The 12,019-nt window shown below is 35.7% G+C and overlaps 1 protein-coding gene across 1 annotated transcript in view; it reads right to left on the bottom strand.

Moving 5' to 3' along the window:
* LOC135753278 (taste receptor type 1 member 1-like) overlaps positions 1–12,019 on the bottom strand; it is a 53,063-nt gene that overhangs the window by 28,840 nt on the left and 12,204 nt on the right. Inside the window, exons 3-5 of the mRNA XM_065271311.1 lie at positions 10,376–11,119; positions 4,333–4,545; positions 4,128–4,248 (exon numbers count right to left, since the gene is read on the bottom strand). Of these exons, the coding sequence (XP_065127383.1) occupies positions 4,128–4,248; positions 4,333–4,545; positions 10,376–11,119 (1,078 nt within the window). The remainder of the gene's footprint in view (positions 1–4,127; positions 4,249–4,332; positions 4,546–10,375; positions 11,120–12,019) is intronic.

Raw genomic sequence — 12,019 nt, 5'->3', positions numbered from 1 at the left:
ACAGATCAAACACTGACAGAATCCATGGATGGCAGGCTTTTGAGTGTCCTTGCAAAGAAAGGTGGCTATATTGGTCACTGATTTGTTTTTGTTTGGTTTTTGAATGTCAGAAATGTATATTTGTGAATGTTGAGATGTTATATTGGTTTCACTGCTAAAAATAAATAATTGTAATGGGGATATATTTGTTTTTTGTTAAGTTGCCTAATAATTACGCACAGTAATAGTCACCTGCACACACAGATATCCCCCTAAAATAGCTAAAACTAAAAACTACTTCCAAAAATATTCAGCTTTGATATTAATGAGTTTTTTGGGTTCATTGAGAACATGATTGTTGTTCAATAATAAAATTAATCCTCAAAAATACAACTTGCCTAATAATTCTGCACTCCCTGTAATATCAACTCTTTGATGCCTCTCAGTCAAGTATGATCCACTCATGAATCCATTCACATGCCATACTATTAAAACCTAAGACTTTTAGTTTAATCACAAAGATTTGATGATCAACTGTGTCCAAGTTTTCTGGAAATCTAACAATACCATGCCACAAAGTTTACCCACATCAATCTCCCTTCTTAAATAATCTGTTAGATATAATAAACATGTATCTGTAGAATAAGAATGCAAATCATAAAACAAATCAAAATTACTTATGTCATTATATATTTGCTCATGTATTATTTTCTCCAAGACTTTTGAAACAACTCCCTAAATCAAAACTGGTCTATAATTACCCTCTTCTAATTTGCTCCCTTTTTATAAAGGGGAACAACTCTAGCCAGCTTCAGATCTTTCGGAAATCTACCTAGCATAATTGAAAGAATGAAAATATGAGTAAGATATGGAGAAATAAATTCTGCAGCATCTTTTAAAAATCTGGCAGGTATTTCAGACCAATTGCCCTCGAACACTTTAGTTTATATAATACCTTTAATACCTTCTCCTGTGACACCATGGAAAGGCCAAAAGAGTCTGCTACCACTCCAAGCTTAGAATAATATTTAAACATGACCTCACCAGTCAGGGCGGACTGGGACAATAATTCAGGCCGGGAATTGACTCCATCCCAGGACACCGTGTTGTTCCACCGGACTTGCTAATCTTATAGGTTTATATTATTAGTTGATATAACAGGTAGACTACCAGACAAATTATAACCTCAGCCCTGTGTTCATCTGACTGGGAATACATTTATGCAAATTTAAAATATAGAAAAGAAAAGTGGACTGACCAACAAGTGATCTATCTAAAAATGAGTTGTCAAGATGGAGTCTATGTCTAGGTCAGGGGTAGGCAACATCATTCCTGGAGTATATTCACTCGCTTTGTCTCTCTTCTCCTTTGCGTTTGCACTGCATTTTTGTCAAATATAGCCAAAAAGGCATTGAGCTGCCGCCGTAAAGTCATGCTGTGGCAATTACGCACAGCAATTGCCTGATTCGTAGATTTTTAAAGATCCGTCATTTATTCATATCATGGCTGTTTCTCAATCCGAAGGTAGCAGCCTTCGGAAGTCTTATTTGTAGGCTGCATACGTCATCAATCTTATTTTAAAATATTAACAATTATTAAGTTGACTATTATTCTTAATTAATCGTAAATTATTGTAATATGATATGACTTGCGAATGTAATGCTAGTTAAATTAAATAAACCAGGTTCATGAAGTATGCAGCCTGCATATGCGACCTCCGGAGGATGTAGCTTTCGGATTAAGAAACGGCCCATATCACGTCAACCTGAGCTGACTGCACAGCAGGCCAGAATGACCGCCAGGCCACCGGGAAATGTCCTGGTGCTCCAGATGGCCAGTCCATCCCTGCTCACCATCATATAACCCAGGCTTTCTTGGTATCTTTTCAACTAAGTGTCCAGCTATAGAAGTAAAAAAATAATATTTATCTGCAACCTTTATTTGATTAGAAGTGAGCACCCCATTGATATTAAGGCAAATATTGTTTGTCTTTGTCTTAAGTCTATTAATGAACCCAGTTTGTTTCATTGACTGCCAGAGTTTATTTGGGTTACCTTTGTGCTCAGTTAATTTACCACAGAAAAAAATCCCTTTTACACGTTTTGATCATCTTTTGCACTATATTTCTAAGCTTCTTATAATTATCCAAGTCAACCTGCAGAGACACTGGCCCTCCAGGAGCAGGATTGGACACCTCTGACATACACCATTCGCACAGTACAACACTGACACTTCACAACTGATGGACAGCTACTGTATGACACAGCATTCTGTCTTCAAATGGAAAAGTGCAAAATAAAACCCGTTCATCACTTTCAGGTCAGTTCACATTCACAACCCTTTTAAAATTTTTAGCTTTGGACACCACCAACTCATCTGCCTGACTAAATAGTATAACAACCAATATATTTCATGTCACTTCATTTGTTTAAATGAAATTGTGCTACGTTGGGTTTTGAAGCATGGTAAAGATATCTATGCGTGTGTCTCAATCAGCTCCAGTAGTCAGGGCACTGATCAGGGAGTCGGCCATTTTAAGGGCTGTCTCAATCGCAAAATCCGTTCAGTGCACTGGAACGTTCGTTCCCTAAAAATCCCCACAATGCAACGCAAAAACCAGTGAGCATCGATGGTCCCTATGTTCCCTAACCGGAAATCACGTGACCTTTTCTGAAGCTCGCCAACCGAACATCACGTGATCCAACTCAATAAACTTTATGAAATGTTACAGAACTTTTATAAAGACAAACGTTTGTTTTAGTTGTAAATATAAACACACATCGTTACACAGTAAGGGACCACAATCTACTCAATATTTAAAATAATAATATTTATTTAAAATTGTAAATATATTTATTACATTTAAAATGTAATTATATGCCTCCAATTTTATGCACAGATATGTAAAAGAATAATGACAGCATTTTTCACAATGTACTGTTTTTAAAATTAAGTCAGAGAGATGTTGGTTTTGCCGGTTGTTGATGAGTAACAGCTGTGATTACAACGCGCTTAAGCAGCCACGTGACAGAAAAATAAGTGAACATTGTCCCAATGTGAAGTGAACTAGGGTCCTTACCAGTGCCCGAACCTGTGTACACGATATACTGATTCACGACCTCGGGAGACACACGGTATGTTAAAGGCATTCGTGGTTTTGTATAATAACTACACGTATTTATTATTTGAATTAACTAAACCTGCTTAACTGAATGCTTGAGTGTTAAATCAATAAAACACGTGTATTATTGACATCTAATCATACATACCAACTTTTGTTAATAGACATCTGCTGTTTTCTTAAAGCTGACTTTTAATTTACTTACAAGAAAGACATTTAGTTATTGCCTAAAATTGCTTGGATTTATACTGACACATAAGATTAGCTTTGTCACATTAGATTAAGCTAAAGTCCATTAGCTACACAGGTACAGATGCAGAAATATAGGCTATAATATATAATTGCATAATTGTATAAATATGGTTTATGTTGGTGTCAAAATACTATTATAAATGATAACAATAGCATCTGTATAAACTTTTATTCTCACACATACTATAGTTTTGTGTGTTGGGTATTTTTTAAACTAAAGAGGGCGCCACAGGGAACCCATTTGGCCAGCAGCAGCCCTGCTGTGAAGTTTGACTTTTTGCACCATTACAATACTTATAGGCAAGTACTGTAGTCATCATATCTTCTTCTCCATGAAACACATTAATGCTCTGTAGTACACCTATGGTTCTATAATTAAATGGTATTTGCATTGTACTTTAATGCATTCATTTTAAATGGGCATATATGGGCTAAAACAGGTAGTCTAGGTCATCCAAATTTTTTTAACATTAACATTTTAATATAACACTATAGTCATTATGGCCTTTAGAATTTTTTTTTTTTTTTTTTTGAGGAGGTAGGGTAGTGGCCTAAGCTTTTGTCCTTAATGGCATTTTTTCCCCTTTACATTACTTTCACTTTTATACTTTAAGTAGTTTTGAAACCAGTACTTTTACACTTTTACTTGAGTAAAAAGCTTGAGTTGATACTTCAACTTCTACAGAAGTCTTTTGAAACCTTAATATCTATACTTCTACCTGAGTACTAAATGTGAATACTTTTGACACCACTGCTCACAGTTTAAAGTACTTACGAGAATAGTCCACATAAGTGTTTTGTGGGCATTTTTTACACCGAAAGCAGCAAGCATGCAATCCCTCATGTTCCCTCGAATATCCCTCCTTACACTCAACAGAGCAGTTTGAGAAAGGAACCTTGATAGAACGATAAACAGTGTTAAAAGAATATTAAAAACTAAAGACAATCTAGCATATGTAAAGCTTATCAAGACAACTTACAGAAACATCTTTACGCCAGGGCATGAGTGAGTTGTTGATGGTAAAAATAGTTTCTGGATATGTGTCATAAGTGCCCACCATCTCAATCCATGAATGATTTGTTTTAGTGTGCCAAAGCACTACTGCGTAACTGATGGTTGGATCACCATTAACATCATATTTCACCTGACGTCCAATGAGTGGAAAATCCAAGTTCTTAATTTCTCTCAAAATCTATTGTGATATGTAATAATGTCAAAAAAGTATATAATATATTGTTATTACATTATTATAAGATATAAATATTTTTGTCATAATATATTTAAGAACCCTAGTTAAGTTTTTAATGTTCTCTCTATGTCTTTTTTTCCTGTTCCCACACTGTACTCCCCATGAGCATAGTCTGGGTTTTTTTTTTCTCCTCCCCTCCCTTATGTTATACTGTACATCTTCCTCAATACCCTGTCTTCCCGTTCTGTCTACCCCATTGTCATATTTTATTTATTGTATGTAAGGACAGGTTAATGTATAATTTCACTGGAACCTGTGACAATCTCAATTTGTGGTGGTGTGCTCTAAGACAAACTGTTGAGTATTTTCTTATTAAACCTGTAGCCATGTTCTCATATAAAGGACAACTCGGGTACATTTTACATAGCGACTGAACTATGTAAATGATGCACAGTGGTGTAAAAAAGTGTTTTCCCCCTTCCTGATTTTTATTAATTTTTGCATGTTTGTCACACTCACATGTGGGTTTGGATTTTGTTGTCCCTTCATAATAAAAACTGCATGTTGTGTTTAATTGTTTTATCTTTGATTCATATTTATATGTGTTTCATGATCTGATTCATTAAACAGACATGCAAAAACATCAAATGAAATTCAGGAAGGGGGCCAACACTTTTTCCAGGGCCGGCCCTGGGCATAGGCGGAATAGGCAAATGCTAAGGGCGCCGCTGACCCCTTGGGGCGTCCGTGCGCCCAAATTATTATTTTTTTTAATATATGTATATAAACATTTTACTATAAATATTTAATTCTGCAGCAGTAATTAATGAATTATTAGTAGCATAGTATCTCGGAAGATCGTGCTTGTTAAATAGCTCTATACTGCACTGAAGCGGCAGTTTAAAATATAAACCCAGAATTCAGCGAACGTCAAGACAAAGAAAACGGAAACAACAATCAGACCGAGATGCAGAATTTACATAATGTTACACAGACCATGTTTAAATTTCAATGTTTCTGGACAGAAATACCAACTTGTTCACTTTGTTTGGTATGAATAAGTGCTGGCCGCGGTGCTGAAGACGCGCTCGGACGGAGTACTGGTGGGACATGCACAGATATTTACGTGCAAGCCATTGGAAACTATTATTCGTTATTATATAATTATTATTCGTTATTTTACTTTATTACTTTCACTTAAGAAGAGTTCTGCACTTTTTATTTCAACATTTCTCTTTATAAAAATACTATTTTGTACTTCAATCTATAATTTCGTTACTAACCCAACAAACTCATCTGCGCTTTCCAATAGGTTGCACGTAAGGGGAAAAGTATAGCTTTCTTCCACTTGAGAAGAGTTGTGCATTTTTAAACTTTTTAAAAAAATATCTCTTTTTTTCTTCTATTTAAAATCTATAGTTTCGTTATTTTACTAACCCACCTAATGACTTGTCCGCTTTCCAATAGATTGCACGTAAATATCTGTGCATAAGTGCCACCAGTACTCCGTCAGAGCGGGTCTTGGTCTTCAGCACCGCGGGGAGCAGCCAGCACTCCAATGCGCAGCTTATTAATACCAAACAAAGTGAACAAGTTGGTATTTCTGTCCAGAAACATTGAAATTTAAACATGGTCCGTGTAACTTACTTTATGTAAATCCCGCGTCTCGGTCTGATTGTTGTTTCCGCTTTGTTGTTCTTGACGTTCGCTAAATTCTGGGTTTGTATTTTAAACTGCCGCTTCAGTGCAGTATAGCCACAGTATGCGTGCGTGCGTGTTTGTTTGTGTGTGTTTCCAAAATATTTTCAAAATAAAGAAAAAAGACAAAGCTGTGCAGTTTGTGTTTCTGTATAAGTTTATGAGCAAAATGATTGGAACACAATTGTGATTCTGTGATTCTAAAGGGCACCAGGTGAAATCTTGCCTAGGGCAGCAAATTGGCCAGGGCCGGCCCTGACTTTTTCACACCACTGTATATTATGATTGAAGTGAAAGATGGGAACATGGTTTGTGTAACCTGATTCAGTAGATGACTGAATTAAACCAATATTAACACTTGCCATTGTGTCGCCTTTACTACAACTGACCGAGTGGATCAGATAGTGAGTGAAGCTACTGTGACTGAGTAGAGGCAGAGACTAATTTGCATATGAATGGTTTCATGACACAAGGATGTAAAGTTACATTCAAGCTATTTTATGACATAAATATTTTTTACAGAAATAGTGTTTAAGTACAGTTGTGTACAGAAATATTAGCACCCTTGGTAAATATGAGCAAAGAAAGCTGTGAAAATAAATATGCAATATTTCTCTTTTTGAGCTTTAATTAAATAAAATAAATTAAAAAAGATCACAAAAATACAATGTTTTATTAAAAACAATTGAAACGGGGGGGGGGGGGGAGTGTTACATTATTAAATAATTTTTTCTCTAATACACACTGGACAAAATTATTGCCATGAGTACAAAAATCTATCAAGTATATTCCCATTGATATTAAAATTTTCTTTGCACACCAAGTTGACTAGAAACATGATGTTGTCCAGTTATGGCTTCCTGTTTCACATGGGAATAAATAATAAAGTAACACAAAGCCCAAATCCCCTTAATCCTTCATCACAATGGGTAAAACCAACGACTTCAGTTCCGATGTTCAAGCGTAACTAAACCCCTGGTCAGAGCCTGACTCCACCCACTGGCAATATTTGAAAAATGCAAGAAAAGTGAGCAGATCCCAACAGAGATAGAGGGGACGAACTAAGCTCGTACCAAGTGTGTGGTGGTGAGATCGTAACAAGGGCGTGGTGATCTTGAACCTGCTTACGTCACGAGTCATTTTTTGGACCCAACATCCAATAGGAAATTTTAACTGCAGTAGCCACCGTTCAACCTGAAGAGGGCAGCACTCACTCGTTTTTACACCATATATTGTAGTTTTGAAACACTTTATATCCAAATGTTAAAAAACGTACTAAAATAAATGAACAGCACTAATAAACCATCATTCTTACAGATCAGTAACTAAAAAAAGTTGGATTAGGGTTTAGTTAAGCAAAAGATTAGTGAGCTGCACAAAATAAAAAGTGGCTTTAAAAAAAATAATTAAAACCATAAAACATATTTCCACAATCAGGCCAATAATGAAGACAATTTAATTGACTAAAGATGAATAATGAAGACAATTTAATTGACTGAAGATGAAAAATGAAGACGATTTAATTGACTGAAGATGATGCAAATCTGCCTGAAAAAGGTCTGTTTTGTCTTAATGCTCAGCAAGGAGAATAAATTGAGCAGACAAAGACTCTCGAAAGATCACAGATGGAGAACTTCAGAAATTCATTTAATCTTGGGGTCAGAAAGCTTAAAAAACAAGTTGTTTGAGACACAGTTTTAACTCTTACCCTGCCATTGAAGTTATATTGTCAATAAAGAGAAAACATTTCCCTGCCAATGATGCTTTCCTGATGATAATCCTTAATAAAGTAATCTGCAATTCCACTATTATTCACTAGATGGTACCCAATTTATTAAAAACTGAAGCCAAAACTAATTTTACAACATTTTAAACTCTGTTCATCGCTCTGAATATGACCTCTATCAAAAGTTCTCACAAAAATGAAAATATTTCAGCTTTTTGCTCAAAATTTGGTAATTTTAAAGAAACCTACCCATATTTGAGAGGTTATAAAAAGAGAACAAATGTAGACAGGGCTTGACATTTACACCCGCCAAATGTGGGTAGATTTCAGCTGTGGCGGGTAAGACAGAAAAAAACGCATACACACTTCGGGAAAGATAAAACAATTGCATGGAAGTGATTGAAGAGATATAAATTGTGTGCACACTCTCAGGGCAAGAGGAGAGAGAAATTAAGCACATACGTGACACACGAAATCAAAGGAAACCCGAGTGAGTGGATGTCCTACGGCTGTGCTGTGTTTCCCACTCTGTGACTTTCCCGAAAGGATTCCGCTGTGCTCTGTCTCTCTAGTGTTATCTATTCTTCACGTCATTCTCACAAGGACATCAATTGTTTTTCTTCTATACATATTGACTGTCATATTGTGTTTTCTATATATACATTTCCTGATTACATTGAGGGTCATCTTTTATACATATTGAATAAATACCTCTGCGCTGGGATTCCTGTATCTGTCATCCCTAACAAATAAATGATAAGATCTATACTGATAAACCTGGTATATGCCAGATAATAAATCTTTTCTTAATTTGGGTGGTCAGACTGCATTTATAATTCAATCTGCATCTAATTTATCTAAACCAAGTAAATTTGCTCGAATTAAAGTCATTTTAGGATGCCAAAGTCAAGTTTAATCATATTTTTTTTTATCAGCAACAAAATTTTGGCCGGTGAAAATGCTGAGGGGCTAGTAACTTTGAAAAACAACTAGCCACTTTGCCTGGTGAGCAAAAAAGTTCATGTCAAGCCCTGAATGTTGATATAGGATCAAACGTTTTTTCCCTTTTTTGTTTATTTGTTTGAAAACAGAGGGTCTTTTTTTTCATTTGATATATTTTTATTTTTATATTCTTACAGAAGAACATTTTCCTGGGAGGCATTTTTTTGAAACTTTTGTGAAGGTCACAAAAAAAAATGCTGGCAGGCAACTTTAAATAAAGTTAAATGAGTTAAGAAATATTCAACATCATATTCATTTGCTGTACTGGAACTTTAAAGGGCACATTTCACAAGACTTTTTAAGATGTCAAATAAATCTTCTTCACATACATGCTTTCCAGAGTATGTATGTGAAGTTCTAGCTCAAAAAAGATAATTTGTTAAAACGTTAAAATTGCCACTTTGTAGATGTGAGCAAAAATAAGCAGTTTTTGTGTGTGTCCTTTTAAATGCAAATGAGTTGATCTCTGCACTAAATGGGAGGGCCGTGGTTGGATAGTAGAGATTAAGGGGCGGTATTATCCCCTTCTGACATCACAAGGGGTGCCAAATTTCTCTGATCAATTTTTTCACGTGCTTGCAGAGAATGGTTTACCAAAAGTTACTGTTTTTTTCTCACATTTTCTAAGTTGATACAAGCACTAGGGACCCAATTATAGCACTTTTACATGGAAAAAGTCAGATTTTCATGATATGTCCCCTTTAAACAGGACTGAGTTCTGCGGCCATATCAAACAAAAACAGATGTTATCTTCAACCCTAATAAAACTTCTTGATTAGTTGTTTAGGTGTTCTTGATTAGAGCTGGAGTAAACTCTACAGGCACTCCAGAACCGACGCTGCCTACCCCCGGATTATATAAAATACCAACAGATAAAAAGTAAAAACCTTACTTGCTCTGCTCGAAATCTTATAATGGGTTGTGGTTAAATCTTCCATCAAGACATTGGTACAAAACAAGCATCAAACTCAACAAGAAATGGGTCACTGCAGCAACATATGAAGGGTCTGGAAAAATTCTTTATGAATGAATAATCTAAGATCACTTGCCATAAATTCTTTAACCCATCAGACATTATAATACATTAAATAAGGGGGGGGGGGGGCAATAGTGGTGTCCAATGTCTATTTGAGGAAAAAATTATGATGTGACCCCCCACCACCACCACTTTCATATATTTTTGAAAACTATTGAATTCTTGTGATTTTTTTTTAATTAAAGCTCAAATGGAGAAACATTTATTTTCACAACTTTCTTGCTCAAATTTACCAAGGGTGCCAATATTTTTTTCCATAACTGGATGTAACCTTGATGATTAAAGATGATAAAATTATTAAGAACTGGGACATTATTATAATGCATAATACTTAAAAGATATATATTTTAAAAGGATAATAAATTACTCACCATGTATGGTTTAACTGTTATGTTTTTGCTGCATTCATTCGTGTTGCACTGCAGAACTTTATGTAATGCATGAGCCATGGAATACATTGAAGCATAAATGCCAAAAGAAAATGAGGGATTTTCATTTATTATATCTTGTGCAGTCAACAATGCACCTTCCTTACATTCTTGATTGCATATCTTACTCTGGATTTCACTCTCAACATCACCATTAGTATCTTCAATAGTTTCTTTGATTTTGTAAATGTATTGATCAAATCCAGGCAATGACAATAATCTCTCTGTGATGCCAATTATTGTTCCAATCTTCTCGATTCCTGGCTCTATTGGAAGCTGCTGATTCATAGACCATGTTTCACTTGCAATCCAAACTTTGTCTTTGATGTTATTTTCTATGGCAGCCATCACTATATTTTCTGCATATATTGGCACAGCAAAAACCACAATGACATTTATGTTAAGCATGTTGATATTTTTAAGTGTTTGATTGTAGTTTCCCTGGATTGTAAGAGTCTCCTGATAGGCCAAACAGATGCCAGTACCACTAGTATACTTGTAAAAAAGTCTTAGGCCATCTTCACTGTAATTGTCTGGGCCTCCAAGAAAGGCAACCCAGTTCCACCCAAACCACTGAATGATGTGAATAATCATCTGTATCATGTCTTTGTTGCTAGGGACTGTTCTTATGAAAGTTGGATACTGAAGTTTATTACTCAATGCATAACTAGAAGCTCCATAATTCACCTTTGGAAGAAAAAGAAAACATTTTAATATGCCTAACATTGTGATATAAAATGCAATATATTATATACTCCGGTTGAAAAGTTTAGTACAGTAAAGCATTTTTTTTAAATAAATTAATCCTTAAAATGTTTAATTAAATATACATAAAAAATTGAGTAATATTTTAAAATAGTAATACTTCCTGAATTATATCATTTAAAAAAATGCTTTTATAAATAAAGGCAAAGTTATATTTTTAACAGCCTTTACTCTTAAGGCTACGTTAACATGGCACCAGAATACAGCTTTCACAGCCATATTTTAGTCCTTAATACAGTTAAATTCACACACAGCTTTGGCAACCACATTATAAAACCGGATTCTATAACCAGTGTTCAGATTTGCTCTATTATGTGATGCGCAGCCGACCTTCAAGAACGCAGCACTGTAATGCGATATCTTTCATGGTTGCGTTAGGCTTTTTAATGTTCTTGTTTTCATGTCTTTTTATTTTAAAATGTAGTAATGCCTCCTAGCTTGTGTCATGATTCTTTTGCTCCTCTTGTTAGCCTCAGAACTGTCTAAGGGGCCAGTCACACCAATAGCGTTTATGGCAGTTGCAGGAGCCTTTTTTGAATGATATTCTATGGGCAGGGCGCGTTTGCGCGCTGTTTATGCGCGCCGAGCGCCTTGCGGTTTTTTGCCGCCTGCCGCGCACGCGTTTTTGAAGGAGCGCTGAGAGTGGAGAAGCGCCCGACGTCATTCGTGTCTTTCCATTGTCCATTCAATTGAGGGGAGAGGCGGGCCTTACGTTGTATTGAGGGAAGTTTACAGTTGCTTTGAAGAACCGGACACCACTCGCTCACTCTCTCCTGTGTGTTTGTGCACCTCTCACCCTCAAACAAGGTCAGAGCAAGCATC

The sequence above is a fragment of the Paramisgurnus dabryanus genome, chromosome 11 (assembly GCF_030506205.2).
Source record: "Paramisgurnus dabryanus chromosome 11, PD_genome_1.1, whole genome shotgun sequence".
Taxonomy (NCBI): Eukaryota; Metazoa; Chordata; class Actinopteri; order Cypriniformes; family Cobitidae; genus Paramisgurnus; species Paramisgurnus dabryanus.
This window is presented reverse-complemented; position numbering and strand designations above follow the sequence as displayed.